General features: G+C 43.1%; 1 protein-coding gene across 1 annotated transcript; it reads left to right on the top strand.

Annotated features, from left to right (window-relative positions):
- The first annotated feature begins 8,805 nt into the window (after positions 1-8,805).
- adra2db (adrenergic, alpha-2D-, receptor b) lies at positions 8,806-13,759 on the top strand. Its single transcript, XM_035781496.2, has one exon. It carries the CDS (start codon positions 9,116-9,118, stop codon positions 10,403-10,405), a length of 1,290 nt encoding a protein of 429 aa, XP_035637389.1. The 5' UTR covers positions 8,806-9,115; the 3' UTR covers positions 10,406-13,759.
- Positions 13,760-26,182: the final 12,423 nt, after the last annotated feature.

Raw genomic sequence — 26,182 nt, 5'->3', positions numbered from 1 at the left:
GGGGTGTTGTAGTGGTACCGGTGGAGGCGCTGGCTGAACTCCTCCTCACCCCCATCGGCCCATTGTCTGCAGCATGCGATCCATGGCGGTGCCGAGATGTTGCAAGATGGTCTCATGCTGCTGGACGTGCTCCTCGACCGCCAAAGGGGGGTTGTCTGCTCCTGCTGACTCCATTTTCGGGTGAGGATCTGGGTGTAGCTGGTGCAGAGGATTCAGGAGCCGGACAGTAGAGATGAGTAAAACAAGGAACTTTACTGAAAATATCCAAATACATGAAGTAATACCAAGCCCACAAACATCGGACCGAACATAAAATAAACCAATCACTCACAAAAGCGATGGGGAAAACAGAGGGTTAAATAATGAACATGTAATTGGGGGATTTAAACCAGGTGTGTAAAACAAAGACAAAACAAATGGAAAATGAAAAGTGGATCGGCGATGGCTAGAAGGCCGGTGACGTTGACGGCCGAACGCCGCCCGAACAAGAAGAGGGACTGACTTCGGCGGAAGTCGTGCCAATAAAGTTTGATGACAAAATTTGCCTACAAAGGACTGCCATGCCACCTTCCTGTTCAAGTAAGCACAGAACAAAAAGATGAGTCCAAAAATGTCTTACATGCTGCTGTATAAATGTAATATGCTAGGAGATATGTATACTGTAGCTAAGAAAGTAATACTATGTTTATGTTTTGTAGTAAGCTGTTAGTAGCCCATGTGCCTCATCCTAATAATTTGGTCCCTTTTCCCCTCATAATTTAGCCTACTGTTCTGACTTGTAGCCTATAGTCTGTTTCAGAGAAATGTCATCATCTAATATTGTAAGAGCTTTCATTGTCTGCTTATGTGCCCCATTTAATTATCCGATGATAATATATTGAATGCATTAACAGAAATTACCGTAACCAAACATTGCAGATTAGAACGGTAAATGTAGGGCTACTGCTGGTGATATATGTCATGGGGAATTGATAGACACAGCAAACAATGCGTACAATTAAGTTATGAAACAATGAATACCTATGAAATGGCGGGAGAGAGCGCATTCTGGAGAGAGACGTGCCTTGTTCATCTGAGCCACATTCCCCATTCTCTTGGATTGTATCATCCCTACAGCCTCCTCAATGGATTGGTCCACTGAGACAGGCGCAAATCAGACAGGTGTCTTGAGTGCAATGAAAAAAAAAATCTATGTTTTCAAAAAAAGGCGCCTTTTGTCATACAGTATCCCATTTAAGGCACCCAGACCTTATGAAAGTTGCACAGTATACCCTTAATCTTGTAATAAATCAAATCTAGTGATACATAGCATTTCTGCCATCCAATGTGACATTGTGGGAGGATAACCAACCTTCCAATTAACGGCATTGCTTTGCTTAGTCGCTATAAATGCTAAGTTGCTCAGTTTCTTCTGATAACAGTCTCCAGTATCAACTTTTCCAATCAAACAAAAACAGGGAGAGTCTGTAGACGTGCTGAGATAAAATAACATACTCTTTGCCAGAAATTCAGCCAGCTTTCACAAGATCATAACATTTGCAAACATGTCCCCTTTTGTGTTTTACAACTCCAGAAGAATAATTACATTTCAGAGTGCATGATATTCAGTTTAACTGGTATATAGTTAGTTCTATGGATGGATCTTCAGTAATTTATGTCTGAGATTATGTGAAAATGACTGGGTATTCAAACATATCTGTATCCCTTCTTCATCATCGATAGGGTCTCCCAGGACTTCCTATCATTTTTTGTTTGACATGTTTTGTGTCTGTCATGCCCTGATCTGTCTCACCTGTTCTTGTGATTGTCTCCACCTCCACCTCCTCCAGATGTCGCTTATTTTCCCCAGTGTATTTATCCCTGTGTTTCCTTTCTCTCTGTGCCAGTTCGTCTTGTATGTTTTCAAGTCAACCCGCGTGTTTTTCCCGTGCTCCTGTTTTCTATTCTCTTTTTCTAGTCTTCCCGGTTTTGACCCTTGTCTGTTTTTTTCTGGATTCCGTACCCGCCTGCCTGACCCTTCTGCCTGCCCTGGCATCGAGCCTGTCTGCCACTCTGTACCTCTTGGACTCAGAATCTGGTTTTGATCTTTTGCCTGTCCACGACCATTCTCTTGCCTACTCCTTTTGGAGTATAAGTTAACTACAATGACTCTAACCATCTGCCTCCTGTGTCTGCATCTGGGTCTTGCTTTGTGCCCTGATAGCGTCATCAGGAAAAGCCTCTATCAACATCTAACACAGTTTGGAAATCCACTTGAGATTTGTCAGACTGCCTTAAAATAGTTTTGATATCTTTTAAGCTTCTGGCTTGTCCAGTGTTTGCTGCACTGTGTGTTGTAGAGTATCTGTGTTGTAGAGTAACTGCAGAGGTTCACCTCAGCACCATCACAGACGGGTCTTCCCTGGTTGCCTGACCCTGCTGAGACCCCTGTCACCATCTGATCCTGATCAGATGAGGCATGACAAAGAATTCTCTTGGTGTACATTTATACATTATATTATCCAAGAATAGAATCAATGGTTCCATAATTGAAATCACCATTATTCCCAGATCTCAGACTGTAGCCTACCCATCAACTCAAGATGGGACTATTTATCCAGTCACTGATTGTTATAATAAACTGCAAAATTCACCTGAGCTCCGTAGACTGGTCTTCACTGGCTGTCTTGACCCTGCTGGGACACCTGTTATCATCTGATTCTGCTAAGACATAATGAGCATAGTGTTGTGTACTTATTGTGCATCATGACAGTGTAGTCTGTAGGGCTGTTCATACCGTGTCAGTGTGAAAAGTAGGGAATTAGATGGGGACAGCTCAATGCTATACTGACTCTAATAAAAACTCACATTGCGCTGTCAAAAAATGTCAGAATATTAGTCTTCAATCGTTTGGCCGCTGGTTGTCATCGTTGATTCAGGTCTAGTGTGATTGGGGCAAAAATAATAGCTCAAGTTAGTAAGCTAGCTAGCTGATGTTAGCCAACTTTTGGCTAGTTCTAATGGTACATCAACTGACCAAAACTAACCATGTTAAATTTACATTTACATTTACATTTAAGTCATTTAGCAGACGCTCTTATCCAGAGCGACTTACAAATTGGTGCATTCACCTTATGACATCCAGTGGAACAGCCACTTTACAATAGTGCATCTAAATCTTTTAAGGGGGGGGGGTGAGAAGGATTACTTTATCCTATCCTAGGTATTCCTTAAAGAGGTGGGGTTTCAGGTGTCTCCGGAAAGGTGGTGATTGACTCCGCTGTCCTGGCGTCGTGAGGGAGTGTGTTCCACCATTGGGGAGCCAGAGCAGCGAACAGTTTTGACTGGGCTGAGCGGGAACTGTACTTCCTCAGTGGTAGGGAGGTGAGCAGGCCAGAGGTGGATGAACGCAGTGCCCTTGTTTGGGTGTAGGGCCTGATCAGAGCCTGGAGGTACTGAGGTGCCGTTCCCCTCACAGCTCCGTAGGCAAGCACCATGGTCTTGTAGCGGATGCGAGCTTCAACTGGAAGCCAGTGGAGAGAGCGGAGGAGCGGGGTGACGTGACAGAACTTGGGAAGGTTGAACACCAGACGGGCTGCGGCGTTCTGGATGAGTTGTAGGGGTTTAATGGCACAGGCAGGGAGCCCAGCCAACAGCGAGTTGCAGTAATCCAGACGGGAGATGACAAGTGCCTGGATTACGACCTGCGCCGCTTCCTGTGTGAGGCAGGGTCGTACTCTGCGGATGTTGTAGAGCATGAACCTACAGGAACGGGCCACCGCCTTGATGTTAGTTGAGAACGACAGGGTGTTGTCCAGGATCACGCCAAGGTTCTTAGCGCTCTGGGAGGAGGACACAATGGAGTTGTCAACCGTGATGGTGAGATCATGGAACGGGCAGTCCTTCCCGGGAGGAAGAGCAGCTCCGTCTTGCCGAGGTTCAGCTTGAGGTGGTGATCCGTCATCCACACTGATATGTCTGCCAGACATGCAGAGATGCGATTCGCCACCTGGTCATCAGAAGGGGAAAGGAGAAGATTAATTGTGTGTCGTCTGCATAGCAATGATAGGAGAGACCATGTGAGGTTATGACAGGGCCAAGTGACTTGGTGTATAGCGAGAATAGGAGAGGGCCTAGAACAGAGCCCTGGGGACACCAGTGGTGAGAGCGCGTGGTGAGGAGACAGATTCTCGCCACGCCACCTGGTAGGAGCGACCTGTCAGGTAGGACGCAATCCAAGCGTGGGCCGCGCCGGAGATGCCCAACTCGGACAGGGTGGAGAGGAGGATCTGATGGTTCACAGTATCGAAGGCAGCCGATAGGTCTAGAAGGATGAGAGCAGAGGAGAGAGAGTTAGCTTTAGCAGTGCGGAGCGCCTCCGTGATACAGAGAAGAGCAGTCTCAGTTGAATGACTAGTCTTGAAACCTGACTGATTTGGATCAAGAAGGTCATTCTGAGAGAGATAGCGGGAGAGCTGGCCAAGGACGGCACGTTCAAGAGTTTTGGAGAGAAAAGAAAGAAGGGATACTGGTCTGTAGTTGTTGACATCGGAGGGATCGAGTGTAGGTTTTTTCAGAAGGGGTGCAACTCTCGCTCTCTTGAAGACGGAAGGGACGTAGCCAGCGGTCAGGGATGAGTTGATGAGCGAGGTGAGGTAAGGGAGAAGGTCTCCGGAAATGGTCTGGAGAAGAGAGGAGGGGATAGGGTCGAGCGGGCAGGTTGTTGGGCGGCCTGCCGTCACAAGACGCAAGATTTCATCTGGAGAGAGAGGGGAGAAAGAGGTCAGAGCACAGGGTAGGGCAGTGTGAGCAGAACCAGCGGTGTCGTTTGACTTAGCAAACGAGGATCGGATGTCGTCGACCTTCTTTTCAAAATGGTTGACGAAGTCATCTGCAGAGAGGGAGGAGGGGGGGAGGAGGATTCAGGAGGGAGGAGAAGGTGGCAAAGAGCTTCCTAGGGTTAGAGGCAGATGCTTGGAATTTAGAGTGGTAGAAAGTGGCTTTAGCAGCAGAGACAGAGGAGGAAAATGTAGAGAGGAGGGAGCGAAAGGATGCCAGGTCCGCAGGGAGGCGAGTTTTCCTCCATTTCCGCTCGGCTGCCCGGAGCCCTGTTCTGTGAGCTCGCAATGAGTCGTCGAGCCACGGAGCGGGAGGGGAGGACCGAGCCGGCCTGGAAGATAGGGGACATAGAGAGTCAAAGGATGCAGAAAGGGAGGAGAGGAGGGTTGAGGAGGCAGAATCAGGAGATAGGTTGGAGAAGGTTTGAGCAGAGGGAAGAGATGATAGGATGGAAGAGGAGAGAGTAGCGGGGAGAGAGAGCGAAGGTTGGGACGGCGCGATACCATCCGAGTAGGGGCAGTGTGGGAAGTGTTGGATGAGAGCGAGAGGGAAAAGGATACAAGGTAGTGGTCGGAGACTTGGAGGGGAGTTGCAATGAGGTTAGTGGAAGAACAGCATCTAGTAAAGATGAGGTCGAGCGTATTGCCTGCCTTGTGAGTAGGGGGAAGGTGAGAGGGTGAGGTCAAAAGAGGAAAGGAGTGGAAAGAAGGAGGCAGAGAGGAATGAGTCAAAGGTAGACGTGGGGAGGTTAAAGTCGCCCAGAACTGTGAGAGGTGAGCCGTCCTCAGGAAAGGAGCTTATCAAGACATCAAGCTCATTGATGAACTCTCCGAGGGGACCTGGAGGGCGATAAATGATAAGGATGTTAAGCTTGAAAGGGCTGGTAACTGTGACAGCATGAAATTCAAAGGAGGCGATAGACAGATGGGTAAGGGGAAAGAGAGAATGACCACTTGGGAGAGATGAGGATCCCGGTGCCACCACCCCGCTGACCAGAAGCTCTCGGGGTGTGCGAGAACACGTGGGCGGACGAAGAGAGAGCAGTAGGAGTAGCAGTGTTATCTGTGGTGATCCATGTTTCCGTCAGTGCCAAGAAGTCGAGGGACTGGAGGGAGGCATAGGCTGAGATGAACTCTGCCTTGTTGGCCGCAGATCGGCAGTTCCAGAGGCTACCGGAGACCTGGAACTCCACGTGGGTCGTGCGCGCTGGGACCACCAGATCAGGGTGGCCGCGGCCACGCGGTGTGGAGCGTTTGTATGGTCTGTGCAGAGAGGAGATAACAGGGATAGACAGACACATAGTTGACAGGCTACAGAAGAGGCTACGCTAATGCAAGGAGATTGGAATGACAAGTGGACTACACGTCTCGAATGTTCAGAAAGTTAAGCTTACGTAGCAAGAATCTTATTGACTAAAATGATTAAAATGATACAGTACTGCTGAAGTAGGCTAGCTGGCAGTGGCTGCGTTGTTGACTTTGTAGGCTAGCTGGCAGTGGCTGCGTTGTTGACACTACACTAATCAAGTCGTTCCGTTGAGTGTAATAGTTTCTACAGTGCTGCTATTCGGGGCTAGCTGGCTAGCTAGCAGTGTTGATTACGTTACGTTGCGTTAAAGAACGACAATAGCTGGCTAGCTAACCTAGAAAATCGCTCTAGACTACACAATTATCTTTGATACACAGACGGCTATGTAGCTAGCTATGTAGCTAGCTACGATCAAACAAATCAACCCGTTGTGCTGTAATGAAATGAAATGAAAATGTGATACTACCTGTGGAGCGAAGCGGAATGCGACCGGGTTGTTGAGTGCGGAAGTTCTATTCAGTAGACGTTGGCTAGCTGTTGGCTAGCTAGCAGTGTCTCCTACGTTAAGGACGACAAATAGCTGGCTAGCTAACCTTGGTAAATTAAGATAATCACTCTAAGACTACACGCTCTAAACTACACAATTATCTTGGATACGAAGACAGCAAAGACAACTATGTAGCTAGCTAACACTACACTAATCAAGTCGTTCAGTTGAGTGTAATAGTTTCTACAGTGCTGCTATTCGGTAGACGGGGGACGTTTGCTAGCTGGCTAGCTGCTGGGCAGATAGCAGTGTAGACTACGTTAGGACGACGAAATACGAAGTTGCAATAGTGCTGACTGTTTCACTTTGTTGTCCTCTTTCTTTTCCTTTTTCTTCTGTCCTTCTTTTGTCCTTATTTTGTCTTCCTTTCTTCTGTTAACTAGATATTTTTTGTTGTTATTCTTTGTAAGCTAGCTAGCTTCTTCCAGGAGAGTCCCTAGCAACTGCTTAGCAACAAGTAAACAATTCTGCTCGCAATTCAGCTAGCTAAGATAACTGTACAATTTTATGAAAAATAGTTAATTTTTCAAAAGCCTGTCTTTTTCGGTTTGTTCCTTGTTTTGTCTTCTATTGAGTCTTGCAGTTTTCTCTTGATTTTTTTCGATGTACTTCACTCTAAAAAAACATTAAATGCCTTCTGTTAAGACGGGACAAAGAGGTTACAAAGCGTTTCCATACACATAACAGCTGTTAGATACTGCTACTTGACAGACAGCTAGAGGCTAGAGCTGATCCGGCTGTGTTAGCTACTAGCTAGTTCATTCTCTTCAGACATAACTTCAGTCGAGAGGGGATTAAATATTACTGTAGCTAACGTTACATGTCAGTTACACTACTAGTTCAGAACTTTTTATGTTAATTAAAACAGAAGTTACCTTGCCAGCTACTGTACATCAGTCAAATAAAGAGTAGCCAGTTTCTGCTCTGCTTGCTTTTACAACCCAGAGGAAAGTGCAACACACACAGAGACAGCAGCTACAGAGAGCAGCAACCGTGTCTTTCAGAAGCTTTGCCTTCATACAGCCTTTCTGCACACTCTGTAGTTTCCGCATGGTCGGTCCTAAAGCACACCGATGCCGCTTTTAGTATCACAGTGCAATGATAAAAATGGGGGGGGGGACAAAAACACACTTTTAGAATGTGGAGGGGTCATGTCCCCCCGTCTCCAGGGAACGTTGTGCCCCTGGTTTTGACATATAAAATTATCAGGTGCTGTTGGTCATCATGTTTCACAGGGATTTACAATAAGGTCTGAAAAGCAATGAAGCTATGTTCACCAACACAGAGGGGAGGAACCAGAAAGACCAGACTGGAATTCTTAGGGTTTTTGGTTGTTATCAGTACTTAAGGAAAGCACCTGTCCACTGGGGCAGCCACCTTTATGTTAATCCCTAAAACAGGTGTCATAGTTTGTCAGTTGAGTTTAAGTTTGTGTGCTTGTGCGCGCGCGCGCACACGTGTGTGTGTGTGTGTGTGTGTGTGTGTGTGTGTGTGTGTGTGTGTGTGTGTGTGTGTGTGTGTGTGTGTGTGTGTGTGTGTGTGTGTGTGTGCCTTCAGGCTTCAGACATGAGATATCTAAAACGTCACCTCCACAGAACTCGTGTCTATTACCAGCCTGTTATTGTTTATTACGACTTGACATGTTTATGGACTGAAAGTTAATGGCATTCTAATTAAATGTGGATTTTTTTATTGATTGAATACCATGAAACTGCACGCACCCGCGTTGGTCAATTATCGTTACGTTAGCCTACGCCTTATAACTAGAACATTGATAGCCTGACACCGATTGTCAAACAGTGATGTTGTATTCCTTTGACAATTAATACGATTCCAAAAGAATACTAATAATAACAGGACTATAAATATTAAATGTTTTATTTTTCACCCGTCTTTACTGCCATTATTACATTATTCCAAAGTTTAATCATGTGCATAATTCCGCAGTATCTCTCTCTCTCGCTCTACTCCCGCTCTCTCTCTCTCTCTAGCTCTCCTTCTCTCCATCTTTCACTCGCTCTCTCTCTGGCTCCCTCACCCTCTCTCTCTGAAATGATACCCCTCTCCACTCCCACACTACACTACACTACTAGGGAACACGGCCAATGCGCATCAACCAGATTAAAGAGGGAACTTCAGGCTGCCATCTGACCCTGGTTTCTTGGAGTGCCGTCGTACTCAAGGGAACCATGCATTCCAAACATTATTATTTCCTTGCACAAATACAAACTGTAGCGTGGCCAGGAATCGCCGGCAACTTGTGCGCTTGCACTGAAAACAAAACACTGGAAGGATGTTACTTTTCCTGGTCATTTCGTCTGTGATTTCGATTGAACTGTGATGTTTCCACATAATGGGTCATCTGTACAGCGGTTAGATGAAAGATTACTTTGATCAAACTGCTGCAATTTGCGATCCTCGCTCTGTCTATCCCTGATTGGAATGCGAGAGGAGAATGGGGAGGAACCGATTTGTCTATCCAGAATGGATATAACCTCAACAACTTTTGCTGCGCCGAACTCATCAGAGGATACGAATTCCACGAGTGCCCCGAGGCCTCTGCCTCACTCCCAGAGCGCGGCCGTCTTCATCGTGCTCATGGTCACTGTTATCATTCTGGTGACGATCGTGGGAAATGTACTGGTTGTGGTGGCCGTTTTCACCAGCCGTGCGCTCCGTGCGCCGCAGAATCTCTTCCTTGTCTCCTTGGCATCGGCAGATATCTTAGTGGCTACCTTGGTCATACCTTTCTCCCTCGCCAACGAGGTCATGGGTTACTGGTACTTTGGGAGCACCTGGTGTGCCTTCTACCTGGCCCTTGACGTCCTCTTCTGCACGTCCTCCATTGTGCACCTCTGCGCCATAAGCCTGGACAGGTACTGGTCTGTAACCAAAGCTGTTAGCTATAACCTGAAGAGGACGCCAAAGCGTATTAAGTGTATGATCACCGTGGTCTGGGTCATATCTGCGGTCATCTCTTTCCCACCGTTGCTTATGACCAAACACGACGAGCACGAGTGCTTGCTCAACAACGAAACATGGTATATTCTCTCGTCTTGCCTGGTCTCATTTTTCGCCCCTGGACTAATCATGATTCTGGTGTATTGTAAAATATATAGAGTGGCCAAGCAGCGCGCATCGACCGTGTTTGCGGCCAAGAACGGGATGGAGAGACAGCCTTTGGAGTCGGAAACTTGCTTTGTGCCCAGGGGGAAATTTGAGGTGGAGAGCCCCAGCAGCCCCAGTTTAGGTGGCCACCCACGGAAAGGAGAGCTGGACGATATAGACCTGGAAGAGACCTGTGCCCCCGATAGCAAACCCAAGAAATGCCACTTCTCCAAGAGAGGGAAAGTGGAGGGTGCGAACACGTTCACAAAACAGAGTTGCCGCGCGCCATCGGCTTCGAAACGCAACGCACAGCTCTCTCAGGAGCAAAGGACGAGACAGATGTCACTGTCAAAGACAAAACTGGCACAGATGCGTGAAAAGCGCTTTACATTTGTCCTTGCAGTGGTGATGGGGGTGTTTGTACTCTGCTGGTTCCCATTCTTTTTTACATACAGTCTGCACGCAATATGCAGAGATAGTTGCCCGATTCCGGATGCTCTCTTCAATCTGTTTTTCTGGATTGGTTACTGTAACAGTTCAGTGAACCCTATAATTTATACAATATTTAATCGCGATTTTCGGAGATCTTTCAAAAAGATCATATGCCAGACTTCACACACATAACGTTTATTTCAATCCCCCCCCCTCCGTGTGTGTCTCTGTGTCTGTGTGTCTGTCTGTGTGTCTGTCTGTCTGTGTGTCTGTCTGTCTGTCTGTCTGTCTGTCTGTCTGTCTGTCTGTCTGTCTGTCTGTGTGAATGAATGAATAAAATAGAGAGAGGAAGGAGTGAGTGCCTGCTTACGTTCTGTTGCGTTTAGTATCTGTCAATTGATTAGCCTACTTAGGGGATGTGTAACACTTGTTTGTAGAATACTGCAATACTATTTTTTTTTAAATTTAACCTACTTTTTACGTCTTGTAACATGGACTTCAAATTTGAAGAACTGAGTTTGTAACCTTCAGATGATGTTTCTGTGTACTTAAATGTATCAGTTTGAAAATCCTAATTGGCATATTTGATAACTAAAAGCAAATATCGGTACCAGTATCTGATCTACATATTAGAGAAGCATGAGTCAGCCTGCACTGCTATGCTTTTAGGTGTTGTTCATTTCGCAGTGTGCTGTTAATAATACATTAAAGGGTGAGAAGGGCTTACCAAGAAACATTTCCAAAAGGTCTAATTTGAGGTGAAAAGGAGTTGGAGTACAGCCTTATTCTAAAATGTATTTTAAAAAATGATCATAAATCTACACACAATACCACATAATGACAAAGCAAAACCGTTTTTTAGAAATCATTACAAATGTATTTCAAATAAAAAAACAGATATACCTTATTTACATAAGTAATCAGACCCTTTGCTATGAGACTCGAAATTGAGGTCACGTGCATCCTGTTTCCATTGATCTTCTTTGAGATGTTTCTACAACTTGATTGAAGTCCACCTGTGGTAAATTCAATTGATTGGATATGATTTGGAAAGGCACGCACCTCTCTATATAAGTTCCCACAGTTGAAGGGGGAGAAGGGCCTTGGTCAAGGAGGTGGCCAAGAACCCAATGGCCACTCTGACAGAGCTCCAGAGTTCCTCTGTGGAGATGGGAGAACCTTCCAGAAGGACAACCATCTCTGCGGCACTCCACCAATCAGGCCTTTATACTGTAGTACAGTGGCCAGATGTAAGCCACTCCTCAGTAAAAGGCACATGACAGCCTGCTTGGAGTTTGCCAAAATGCACCTAAAGGACTCTTAGACCATGAGAAACAAGATTCTCTGGTCTTTGACCTGAATGCCACGCGTCATGTCTGGAGGAAACCTGACACCATCACTACGGCGAAGCATGGTGGTGGCAGCATTGTGCTTATGGGGATGTTTTTCAGCGGCAGGGACTGGGAGACTAGTCAGGATCGGTGGAAAGATGAACGGCACAGAGTATAGAGGGATCCTTGATGACAACCTGCTCCAGAGAGCTCAGGACCTCAGACTGGGGCCAAGGTTCACCTTCCAACAGGACAACGACCCTAAGCACACAGCCAAGACAACGCAGGAGTGGCTTCGGGACAAGTCTCTGAATGTCTTTGAGTTGTCCAGCCAGAGCCCGGACTTGAACCAGATCGAACATCTCTGGAGAGACCTGAAAATAGCTGTGCAGCAACACTCACCATCCAATCTGACAGAGCTTGAGAGGACCTGCAGAGAAGAATGGGAGAAACTCCCGAAATACAGTTGTACCTGGCTTGTAGCGTCCTACCCAAGAAGATTCGAGGCTTTAATCGCTGCTAAAGGTGCTTCCATTTACTTATGTAAATGTGATATTTCAGTTTATTGTTTTTAATAAATTAGCCCAAAAATTCTACAAACCTGTTTTTTAATTTGTCTTTACGCGGTATTGTGTTTAGATTGATTTTAGAATAAGGCTGTAATGTAACAAAATGTTTAAAAAGTCAAGGGGTCTGAATACTTTACAAATGCACTGTATATAGTGTAAATTAAACAGACATTTTGGACTTCTAAACAAGTAGTGATTTAGCACAACAGAGAGTTACCGCAAGTCTCAAATAAAATAGGAGCTGCCTTCACTATTCCAGCACCATTTCAACTACAACATTTCAACATTATCTCATGCTTGCTCACTAGCCTAACTTCCTTTCATGGGCAACGATGCGCCAGGCCAGCTAGTTATGATTAACATACTACATCTAGCTACATGTTGAACTTCCAACCTCTTAGGCCAGGGCACAATGTATTAATTTATGATTGGATCAGAATCACAGTTATAATCATTGGCCAGTACGGAGAATTAAGTAAAACCACAAGTCCAAATCCCTATCTTCATCCATGGCTGTTGGCTAATTTAGGAAAGGGACTATTTTAGCTAGTTAGCTAGCCATCGTAGGACAACGACACAACGAGATGCAGCAATTCAATTTTTTTTCTGTCAATGATGTTTGGCTTCTGATGTGTTGTGATTGGTCTGAAGCCAAATCCAAACCGGCTTTCCTTTCGTTGAATGCTACAGGCGGCAACAATGGCATGCTCTATTTGACCAGACGGCATCAGATAAATACACTACACATACTGAGACAGAGGGGTGCTGTTTCGTTTACTCGGATGCTTTCTCCGGTGAGATACTGTCACGCCCTGACCTTAGAGATCCTTATTTATTCTCTATGTTTGGTTAGGTCAGGGTGTGACTCGGGTGGGAAAATCTATGTTTTCTATTTCTTTGTTGTTTTTGCCTAGTGTGGTTCCCAATCAGAGGCAGCTGTCTATCGTTGTCTCTGATTGGGGATCATATATAAGTTGTCATTTTCCATTTGGGTTTTGTGGGGTGTTGTTTTCCGTTTAGTATCTGTGCCTGATGGAACTGAGGGATTCTTGACAATAAAGATCATGAACACTTTCCACGCTGCGTTTTGGTCCACTCTTCCTTACGACAACGAGCGTTACAGATACATTCAGCTTCTTACGTATTGAAGGACATTTATGAAATAGAGAGAGACGAAAGATCAATTATTTTGTATGTTTTTTTCTTGGTACATTTTATTGTGAAGCCTGGCTTCCTTTGGCATCCACAAATACACGCCACCGATTAGTCTTTATGTCAACATAATTGTGTTTTGATGTATTTCTGCTACATTTTAAGACTTTTCTGGTAGATGTTTTCGAAGACACCTTTTCCATCTGTTTGTCCAGAGATCAAAGCTTATACTTATGCCTAATGTTAAGATGGAAAATGGTTGAAAATTATATCTATGCCTACATTTCCCTTATTTGACACCCAATTTGATATGCTCCTATGAACTTCATGTTGGTGCTCATGGGTAATTTTCAATGGAAAATGCCCCTTGGCTAAAGCCATATTGGTCCAATATCATATGTTTTGTCACATCTCTTTGAGAACAAAAATCATACCCAATAGTTGATTCACAGCTGCCTATTTACACTCTGTATCATTTGTTTGCAATTGCAAATTGAACCCACATAGGATATTTACTAGCATTAATTGCGAAAGTTACTTTGCTTCACTTGCAATATTCACAGAGGCAATGTGTCTGACAGTGTTGACCTATAGTCTGTTTATTATGAAGCATTCATCCATCCCTTGAAATGTCTCTCTGCATCAAATGACATGCATAAATAAGATGGGCAATGTTATGTCCCTGAACCCCAATGTTTTCACATCTCCTCCATACATACTCAGACATTCCTGCATTCTCTATTCTCTTTTGAACCAGTCAGCTATTCAGCCACCAAGCCAACTAGCCAGCCAGTCAATAAGCTTCTTACTTCCTGCCATTCAAGGCAGCCGTATAGAGTAAAGCACCACACAATATCAGACAGACAGGAGAGACTGTAACCAGGTGCCTTTTTATGCTCCCAAGGTTTCCATTCTGTCTGAAATAACACAGGAAGATCAAATGCTCTCATCTCATTCAATCTGGGTATATCATCCAATCTGGGTACATCAATCACGTTTCTTTTCATTGTTCATTTTAGACCTGGGACACCAGGTGAGTGCAATTAACTATCAGGTAGAACAGAAAACCAGCAGGCTCCGGAGCTCTTAGTGTAAGGCTTGAATAACCCTGAAGTATGGTTACCAATAGCATGTAGCATAAGGTTGAAACATTTCATTTTTAAAACTCATTCTCATTAAACAATTTTAAATAATTACAGTGGTTTGGATATATTCTAAGATTAGCTATGTTGTGGGTTGTTAATATAATATTTCATAATTCCCATGTCTTTAAATATCAGATACAAATTGTTTCCCAGAATACATTAGATCAAACACTGTAGTATTGAAGGGAACAATCTAACATCTCATGACCAAGATAAATACTGTAAAATGGTATGCATATACTATTAGTGATGTGTAATTCTTTGCCTTAATAAGTCAAATGAAAGAGGTTTTCATGTTTTATGTCTCAGTTGAATCTCTTTGAATTGCTTTGAATTATACTGAACAAGTATATAAATGCAACATGTATCTATTTCAAAGATTTTACTGAGTTACAGTTCATATGAGGATATCAGTCAATTGAAATAATTTAAGTAGGCCCTAATCTATGGATTTCGCATGACTGGGAATACAGATACGTATCTGTTGGTCACAGATACCTTTAAAAAATGGGCGTCACAATGTGCCTCAGGATCTCGTCACTGTATTTTTGTGAATTCAAATTACCATCCATAAAATGTAATTGTGTTCATTGTTGTCACACCTACTCCCGCTCCTCCCCTCCGGCATTTGACATCGCCGGTTTGCCAACCACTGGTCCTGGGAACCATCATTAAGCGCACCTGGCTTTCATCATTACACACACCTGCGCTTCATCATTAAGCACACCTGGACTCCATTACCTTACTAATTACCTCCCCTTTATCCCTTAGGTTCCTTCCCCAGGCACTATTGCTTCTGTTGTTAATGTCTAGACGATACTCCTACGTTGTATCGTGCCATGTTATTTGTTATATTAAACTTACCACCTGCTTCTCGACTCCCAGTGTCTATGTTGCAGTTGTCCGTAGCTTATGCCTGCCCATAGCATAACTCCACCGCCACCATGGGGCACTCTGTTCACAACGTTAACATCCACAAACCGCTCTGCAGTTGTGAGGCCAATTGGACGTACTACCAAATTCACTAAAATGACATTGGAGGTGGCTTATGGTAGAGAAATTAACATTACATTTTCTGGCACCAGCTCTGGTTGACATTCCGGCATTCCACATGCCAGTTGTACACTCTCTCAAAACTTGAGCAATCTGTGGCAATGTGTTGTGTGACAAAACTGTGCACTAATTTTAAGATAAATAAGCTTTTTTTTGAGTATGGATAATTTCTGGGATCTTTTATTTCAGCTCATTAAACACGGGACCAACATTTTACATGTTATGTTTATATTTTTATTCAGTTTAAATTCTACTTCCTTCAATTCAAATTCAGTCTAAATTCTGCTTCCTGTGGGACATACATATACTTCACAACAATCCAACAACTAATTCAGTGCACTCAACTCAGATACAGTAGCTATAACACTGGCACCACAAACTCTTTGAATACTATGCACCATTCGATGAGAGAAAACCTTCAAGCTGTGAATCTCCAGACAGTCCTTCAGTGCACAGGGCCGGATAGTTCCGAGGGGTTCTACCTGGAAAAACAACATGACCCATACAACCGGGAACAGCCAGATCTGGTCCTGTCTATGTGTTGTTCTCGTACACCAGGGAAAGGCTGCTTTTTCTTTTGTCTCAGCACATTCATTTTTAATTGACAGAATGTTCATCACAATGCCAGTGTGTGTTTGTTTGTCTGTTTTTGTGAGTTGAATACCTAAACAGTGAGATAAAGTACAAAGTTAGCCTTTACGCCACAGCATGCTTGATAATTGTGCAGAGACTCTGCACTGTCTTCTGAGGATGGTAAGCTAGCTGTGATCCACGAGCCCACTCCATAACACTCCCACTGACTCACTGCTCCCGCCACTCTCAATGATATAAATTCTTCTCTGTTTACCAGGAAGCAGTGGGAGTGGGAGGCTGGCTGCCTGGCTGGGGGCACCAACCAGGTTCATCAAATAGACTTTTAGAGGAGAGAATGGGTACACACTGTACTGCACTCTACCTTTTGAAGGTTTTTGCTTGCCGGGAAAATAGACAGCACGAGAGACTGATTTCATCTCCACCACCACCAGAGAGGGTAAGGGTTACACAAACTATGTTTGACTCACCTTTGAAAACATGTTTTTTTTTTTTTTTGGAGAGAAGGCAAGAGATGAGCTTTTTTCTCTCATTTTATTTTCTGCTATTTGGTATTATTGGCTTATTTTCATGCAAATACATAGAAACACTACGTCTTTGTGCCTGATAAGGTTGCATCAGATAGACACATTTTATGGAAAATCCTGCTTATTGTAGGTCCAAGTGACTCATCACTACCATTATGCCACACATTTGAATTTGGAATCAGAAAATGCTTCTGTATGCTTTATGATAATATACTGTATGGCCCCAACAATAGTGTTACCTAGACTCACACTCCAATGTAGGGCATAATGATTTAGCTGTAAAGGTGCTTTTTTGTGGTGGGTGGGGGTGGGGGGGCTGACTAATTCTTAATATCTGTTACATGTAACTAACTGCATGTGACATGTACAGATGTAGGATCTTAATTTGATCCAGTTTTGCTACAGCGGGAAAATAATCCTGCAGAAACAGGAAATGTGAATTATGATGTGGATTATAATTCATGGACATTTGTGCAGGGGTGGATACATTCTTCTAGATGGAGAATCAAGTCTGATAGTTTTAAGTGGAAATTACAAACTTCAGAAGCCTTTTTTAAACCTCAAAAACAATACAAGTTTTAAATGTCCTGCATTGCAGGGATGTTCTCTTGCAACAGGGTAACATTAATATCCTACATCTGTAGAGGACCATGTTGTATCACTCTGCCCTGCAGGGGGGCACAGGGGCACGTGCCCCCTCAGATTTATCCTGTTCAAAAAAAGACATATATGAAGTTGTTGTTGTTGTCGTTTCTCTGTAATAGTACTAGCCACCTAGAAATGTTATGAAGTTGGCTTTCGCTAGCCCAGATAGGTTCCAAATCTTCCAACCTCATAACTAGCTACCAATATGCCATTTCAGGCTGTCAAGTTAGAGTATCTAACTTGTCTAACTACAGCTAACTGCCAAAACAAAGGAAACATAAAATGTCTTAACAGGGCGTTGGGCCACCAAAAGCCAGAACAGCTTCAATGCACTTTGGGATAGATTCTACAAGTGTCTGGAACTCTATTGGAGGGATGCGACACCATTTTCCCACTAGAAATTCCATAATTTGGTGTTTTGTTTTTATCTCCCAGAAGTGTTCAATTGGGTTGAGATCTGGTGACTGAGACCACCATGGCATATGGCTTACATTGTTTTCATGCTCATCAAACCATTTAGTGACCACTCATATCCTGTAGATGGGGGCATCGTCATCCTATGGCGGCATAGCCACGGCAGCCAAAATAATGGCCTGGTCAACATTTGTATACATTTTATAATTGCTTAATTAACTCAGGAACCATGTGTGGAAGCACCTGCTTTGAGTATACACTGAGGGTACAAAACAATAAGAACACCTTCCTACTATTGAGTTGCCTTCCTTCTGTAGCCCTTTCCTGCAGTCAATGACCAAAAACGCCCTCTTTGGCCTCATGGGTGGAATGTTATCCCCCCCCAAAAAAATCATAATTTCATAAATAAATGAAAATCCTGTGTTTCTATGTCAAACAGTTTTGTTATATTTCAGTGTTCTGTGATGCATATAAAGTGTAACATTGGGATGCAAACTCAAAATTGAATACATTTCAACTCTATATCTGGTAGAGTGGTATATGTGTCTTCTTCTTTTTTAAAGCCCATAACCCTGTGTTGTAGGTGTATAGGTGCATCACATTATCATGTGTTGTTAAATTATTCCCCAATAAATCATTTTTATATAAATCATATCACGCACTCTGATCTGTGATTTAATTTCAGAGGATCAGCTGACCTTTCAGGAAAGTTCACTTTGGCCCAACCTGACTTCGTAAACACAGAATGGCCTGGCATATCATTGGACTATTAAATCATTAATGAGCCGTGTAATGAGAGAGAGTGTGTGTGTGCGCGTAGGAGGGAGGTCCGATGCCATTGTAACAGTGATTGGTTGGCCCATGGCAGGGAAGTGATGTCAGATGGAGGAAGCTAGTGAGACGGAACAGGACAGGACTGTGCAGCCTTCATCCATCCATGACTGTGCAGCCTTCATCCATCCATGACTGTGCAGCCTTCATCCATCCATGACTGTGCAGCCTTCATCCATGATGTATGTCAGAGATGGCTCAACTTGGGCAAGAAACTGAGTTAAGCCTTCCTACATTTTAGTCATTTTAGCAGACACTCTTATCCAGAGTGACTTAGAGTATTGAGTGCATACATTTTCCCATACTGGTCCCTATGGGAATCAAACCCACAACCCTAGCGCTGCAAGCACCTACACACTGAGCTACACGGGACCGCACCTATGCATGCACACACTGATGTTTAGTAATGTTTGTTCATTTACTTTGTACAGACGAAACAAAACACGATTTTAAAAATGCTGTCACTGAATAGATCCCATTCCAACCACACCTTCTGTTTTCCTATTCGTCACCCACTCAAAAACTCAGTGAGTTTATGAGGAGACACTCTGACATTGTACAGTATATTACACTCAGACTGAAAGCAATTTGAAACACAGTCTCTCTGTTGCCTCGAATTCCCTTTTGGCTATTAGAAAAGAAAGACAGGAAGCTGCAAATGGAGTGTGAATGTAAGCTTGATTTGGTTACTGAAAGCTGTCTACCTCCAGACTGCTATGTGAGATGGCAATGCTGTCGGGAATAGTTGTGTCTTGCACTGCAGCTCTGACTGTTTCTACTGGGCACGGGACCCCAGAGAGTGTTGGCTAATCCTGGATTGTTGTCTCACAGTTACCTTTCTTATTTAGGGAATATGTTTGGTGTTGGGGACGGACTGTGCTTCTGAGTCCAATTAGATTGTAATCATTTGTTCATATCTAAGTGTTTAAAAGAAATACAGACTGTTACAACCCTTTGCTCACTCCCTCCTAATTGTCCTCCTTTTCTTCCTTCTATCGAACAATTCGAGAATCAAGAGATGCCCGTGATATAACCAGTCTTAGATACTGTACCTTTGAAAAGGTTACAACTGTCATCTGCACTGTCACCTGTCCTCTCTCTGTGGATGTAACTTCAGGGGCCACCAGGCAGGAAGCCATACATACAAAGATAAATGTGAATCACCAAAAACCCATTTGTTGGAGTGACACAGGTGCACAGTGCCAGTCAAAAGTTTGGACACACTTACTCATTCAAGGTTTTTGCTTTATTGGTACTATTTTCTACATTGTGTAATAATAGTGAAGACATCAAAACTATGAAATAACAAATATCATGTAGGAAACAAAGTGTTAAACCAATCAAAATATATTTTATGATTCTTCAAAGTAGCCACCCTTGCCTTGATGATAGCTTTGCAAACCCATGAATGAGTAGGTGTGTCCAAACTTTTGACTAGTACTGTATAGAAAACAAACCATCAAAGGGAGCTAGGGATATACCTTAGGGAAGGGGCTTGTGGTGGACAACATTCAAGGTGTCTTTCAACCTGCAACCAATCTGCCAAGGAGCACAAAACAAGTAGCGAGCTACCAGCAGAAAGTGTCACGTCTCATCGTGTTAAAGGCATGCCTATCAGTCCCGAGCACATTTACACACCCGGCTGTGGAACCTAGTCGACCCCCCCCCCCCATCGATACATAGTGTCCAGCCGGGTCTAGTATGAAATGACATGCTGTCAGAGTGGAGAGCTGCTGCAGAGGCGTCTGGAGGAACTGAACCTCCCTCCACCACATCTCTTTATACAGACCCAGTTTAGGAGAGGACAACTAAGAGATGCGGTGGCTATTTGGTTAACAGTTCAGCAGTCTTATGGCTTGGGGTTATAAGCTCGGGGAAGCCTTTTGGTCCTATAGCAGCAGAAGCATAGGAAGATGTGATTAGAAAATATTTAATAACAAATGTTGGTGTACTCAGATTTGAGATGGAACGGGGGAGAGAATATTCAAGATTTTCACTACAATATCAGTTCAAAACTATGAGTTAGTTGCTGAACATGCATCGTGGCAGAGCGCTCAAATGGGATGCAAATGTCCCCACATTTCGAGACCAGACTCTGGGGTGTGTCGAGGTCTTGGTTGTGTTTGTATACATCTCCAAGCGGACCAATCTGCTACCGTGGAATGAGAAATGCCTGAGCATTGTCCTGTGGTCAAGTAAACTGCTGGCACTGTGCATATGTTGATGTATGAATTCCAAATGTCAAATACACTGCCGGTCAAACGTTTAAGAACACCGACTCATTCAAGGGTTTTCCTTCTTTTTACCTATTTTCTACATTGTAGAATAATAGTGAAAACATCTAACTATGAAACAACACATATTGAATCATGTAGTAACCAAAAAAGTGTTAAACAAATCAAAATATATTTTACATTTGAGATTCTTCAAATGACAGCTTTGCACACTCTTGGCATTCTCTCAACCAGCTTCACCTGGAATGCTTTTCCAGCAGTCTTGAAAGAATTCCCACATCTGCTGAGCACTTGTTGGCTGCTTTTCCTTCACTCTGCGGTCTGACTCATCACAAGCCATCTCAATATGATTGAGGTCGGGGGATTGTGAAGGCCAGGGCATCTGATGCGTCACTCCATCACTCTACTTCTTGGTAAAATAGCCCTTACACAGTCTGGAGGTGTACTGATAGTCCCAAACCAGATGGGAGCCCAAACCAGATGGGATGGCGTACCGCTGCAGAATGCTGTGGAACCTATGCTGGTTAAGTGTGCCTTGAATTCTAAATAAATCACAGAGTGTCACCAGCAAAGCATCCCCACACCATAACACCTCCTCTTCCATGCTTTACGGTGGGAATTACACATACGGAGATCATCCGTTCATCCACATCGCGTCTCACGAAGACACGGTGGTTGGAACCAAAAATCTCAAATTTGGACTCCAGACCAAAGGACACATTTCCACCGGTCTAATGTCCATTGCTCGTGTTTCTTGGCCTAAGCAAGTCCCTTCTTCTTATCTTCTTCTTATTTGTGCCCTTTAGTAATGGTTTCTTTGTGACAATTCAACCATGAAGGCCTGATTCACACAGTCTCCACTGAACAGTTGATGTTGAGATGTGGCTGTTACTTGAACAATGTGAAGCAGCTGCAATTTCTGAGGCTGGTAACTCTAATGAACTTATTCTCTGCTCTTCCCTCAATATAATGTTTGAACCATTGACCTCTTTCTTCATTCCCCCAGACAATCTCACCAGAAACATAAATCTCCTCTCTGTCTTCCATGTCTGAAAACATTAACTATACAAAGAGCCTGTGCCACCGTTAATCTTGTCTCTCCCTCACACTGTATTTCTCTCTCTCTCTCTCTCTCTCTCTCTCTCTCTCTCTCTCTCTCTCTCTCTCTCTCTCTCTCTCTCTCTCTCTCTCTCTCTCTCTCTCTCTCTCTCTCTCTCTCTCTCTCTCTCTCTCTCTCTCTCTCTCTCTCTATTTCTATAATATTCCCTGTTATTCTGGCAATGGCCCAGAATAAAAAGGCCAATAAAACAAACCATCACCTAATGATACAGTGTACATGGAAACTTGATCTGCAGCACACCGGACAGCATTTCCTGACCTAGTTTCTGGACGATAAATTTTTTTGCCTGAAGCATATAGAATATCCAACACTCAAATGTTATCAGTGAAGCAGATAAAACAACAATGCATTCACAACATGCATTCACAATGTATTCAACATGTGCACTCATAGCACATGACACAACACATGACATACACTCAGAACACAGAACAAAGAAAGCCCACAGTGTCTCGGAGGACTATGCTTGCCAGCATGGTGTGCTGGGTGTTTTGGATGACGTCTTCATGAAAATTGGCAGAACATTCCTGAAACGTTTTCTCGGGAAACCAATTGAATTGAATCCAGACATAGTTGCTGAAGTATGTTCAGGGAATGTTTTTTAGAACGTCATGTCATAGCTTAACACTCGTCACACTTTATGTGGCCATTGTCGGACTATTCCCTGCTTGTTGTAAGGGGTGTTTTTAATAATATAACCATCAACATTAGCAGAATATTCCTGTAATGTTTCCTCAGAACCACTTCTATTACTCCAACATTTTGTTGTGGCAGTTTGTTCTAAGAACATTACCTGAACGTTCCCCGGCAACCTAATGAGCATCTTAGGAGAATGTTCTGTCGTTGTTGTTTTGAACAACAACATTTTTGTGAATGTTAGGGGAACATTCCAAGGATATATCATTTTCAACATTTTCTTATAAGAAATAGTTGGTGATCAAAAACATTTGAATGTTTGTGGGATGGTATCATCCTGATGTTAAGCTCAAAGCCTAATTCGAACTCAATGGGAATGTTAGCTAATGTTCTGGGAATGTTTCCGGTTTGCTGGGTCCAGTGATGGGCAGTATTTCTGTTACTTCTGAGTATAATAAAATATGTATTTCAATTACTTCTGAGTATTCTGTCATTTGTATTCCACTGGGCTGAATGTATTTTGTAACAAGATACTCTCGAGAGCTGTAATTTGTATTCTTTTTCATAAAAAAATACTTTTCTATACCCTTTTTTATAGCGGTTGTGCCACCCTTTCACCATGCATTGGAATATTATGTCTGAAGGCACTATGGTGTGATAAGAGCATCTGCTAAATGAACTAAATATAAATATATGTGTAAAAATGAGCAAATGCAAAGCATGCTGAGTATTATTCGAATGAGCTCCGTCCCGGAACAAGGACAATAATAATACCTAAGTGTGCTTTGCCGTTCATTTTGGCATGTTCATTTTTCACATATCAAGTTTCAGGTTGTAATGTCACATGCACAAGTACAGTAAAATGCCTTTCTTGCAAACTTACATTTTGGTCATTTAGTAGACACTCTTATCCAGAGTGACTTACATTACAGTCAGTGTATTCAACTTACGTAAATAAAAAACAACATATCGCAGTCATAGCAAGTAAAACATTTCTGTGACCATTGCTGAGAATGTTGTTGCTGTTCGGACCGGCTACTTGCAAATGTATATTTGTTAACTACATTTCAAAATAAGTATTTTTTTGTTTATTTTGATACATTGATCTTTATGGTATATTATCATTTGGTATTTTAGAATTTGCCCAGGCATGGTTGGGTCATCACTAAAACATTATAATTAGAATGTGAAATGTCTCATTCTGCTTTCATCAATAAAAGCAAAGCCCAACAATATACACGGGCTGACACTACACTAGAAGAGATTCTCATAAGAAGGCAGGGATGAGGAGAGTGATTTGTGATGATTCTACTGATTTATATATTTCAGTTGGGAGAGCAAAAGAGCCTATCAATCAACCCTGAAGGATGCATTTCAATGGTGTCATATTTTCTTTTCAGGCTGTAAAACATCTCAAATGACAATTGGAGACATTTTAAGGTAACCAAAGGTTACTCTCCTATGCCATGTCTGTGTCATTGTGTCTCTAGTCACAGAGCTAATTGTGGGGGCACCCGAGCCAATTACAAACAAAACTCCATAAACTTCTGCTGATTACAGCAGGTGGCACATCGCAACAATGGAGTAGGTGACAGGCCAGGAAGGTCATATGGAAATGAAATACCACTGCACACTTACAGTTGCCAGAGACACCAAACAAAACAAAAACAAAAGGCAACAGCAACTCTCTTAGACACCCATATAACTATTCCATTTTGACCATTGTGCTGCAATGTATCCTGTCTCTTTCTCATTCTCTCTCCCTCTCTCTCTACACAGTATTCTTTATGAGCTACAGGGAACTAAAACCTGGAGCCTGTGGACCATTGGCATCATGGAAAAAGAAAGGCTGCACTTCTCGCTCGCAAACCCCAAGGGCTCTAAGAAACCCCGAGAGAATTGTAGAATGCTGGGGAAAGGAGGGTAAGTTATACATAAGTACAGTTGCGGCCAAATATATTGGCAACCCTAGACTTTTCTTAAATATACCTCACTTGGGATTTGAACTCACAACCTCTATTTCCTGCTACACCACTGGCTCTGTGGGTATGATAAAGATTGTTAAAAGATTAGAACCAATAGACATTGTGATTCGTCCCTATGGGGATACCCTTTTGGGTGCCACGTAGAACCCTAAGATACTTTTTTTTTATCCTGTAGGGGAACACTTTGGGTTCTACATAGAACCCTGTCATGAAAAACCCTCTGGTTACAGAGTTATGCAATTTGTCCCTGTGGGGGAACCCTTGTGTGTGCCACGTAGTACCCTTTGATTTGTCCCTGTAGGGGAACCCGTTTGAGTTCCATTTAGAACCCGATCATTAAAAACCCTCTGGTTCCAGGTAGAAGTAATGGCAGCTTCTATAGTTATGCGTATAGGATACTTCATATGTGCTTATGGCACACAGTTAAAAATGACCTGTAAAATGACTTTTTGTTTACCTTACATGCACTGCACTTTGTTTGAAATGAAGGTGAGGGCAATGTGCTGGTGGGGGCTCATTGGTATATTTGGGGGCATGGTCTAAAATATGTTGTATTAGTGCCAACCATTAGTGGAAGTGTTGAACCACTTTATTTGCTTTTATTATTATGTTGATAAAGGTTGAGGGCTACAGCGAGGTGAAATGGTGGTATGCACTGGGAGTTGCTGGTGCTGCACATTTGTCCACGCCCAGTGCATACCACTATTGCTCCTCGCCTTTGCCCTCAACCTTCATCAACATAACAATATGCTGAAAGGTGCATACACTGCCACCTATGGTACTGGAACAAAACAGCTACTACTAACATAGATTCGATCTTTGTCCTGTATCGAAGCTTTGCCTGTTTGATGTTTCATCAGAGGGAGTAGCCAGATTTCTTATAAGCATCTGGATTAGTGTCCCGCTCATTGAAAGCGGCAGCTCTAGCCTTTAGCGCAGTGCGGATATTTCCTGTAAACCACGGCTTCACTGTGGGGACAACGTTGTCAATTCCCTTATTAGTGAAGTCGTTGACTGATGTGGTATATTCCTCAATGCTCAAGTCTGTGCTAGCGAAACAGTCCTGTAGCTTAGCATCTGTTTCATCAGACCTCTTCTGGATTGAGCACATCACTGTTACCTTCTGTTTGAGTTTTTGCTTGTAAGCAGTAATCAGGAGGATAGAGTTATGGTCAGATTTGCCAAATGGAGGGCAAGGGAGAGCATTTTATGTGTCTTTGTGTAGAGTAAAATTGATCTAGAGTTTTTTTGTCTCTAGTTGCACAGGTGTGTCGTGACTATCATTAATGTGATGACTGCAATTCATCGAATAATTACCTACTACGTTTAATTATTACTTGATTAAATGAATCATGTAACAATTAACTCATTAGGAATTTGGGGTACCACGGGAAAAAAATATTTAATGAGTTACCGTTTCCCAAATTAATTCAAGAATATATCGATATCATATCAGTCATCAATTAATAATTTCCTAATATCAGTCTCATTCTGAACGTCATTGACTTGGTAAATCTGCACGAACCATAACCTGAGTGATGAATCAGCGATACACAAATTGGTTTAATTATTTATTTACTAACCAACTAAATAATCACACAGAAATACATTAACACACACGGTACAGATTATTGATTACTAACATAATGCAATGAAAAGTCCCTAGTGGACTAACCCGATATGACGGCTTGTTACACAATGATAAAGGGGAGGGGAAAGATAAAGCGCGGGAGAGA

Source organism: Oncorhynchus keta, chromosome 11 (assembly GCF_023373465.1).
Source record: "Oncorhynchus keta strain PuntledgeMale-10-30-2019 chromosome 11, Oket_V2, whole genome shotgun sequence".
NCBI classification, from domain to species: Eukaryota; Metazoa; Chordata; class Actinopteri; order Salmoniformes; family Salmonidae; genus Oncorhynchus; species Oncorhynchus keta.
This window is presented reverse-complemented; position numbering and strand designations above follow the sequence as displayed.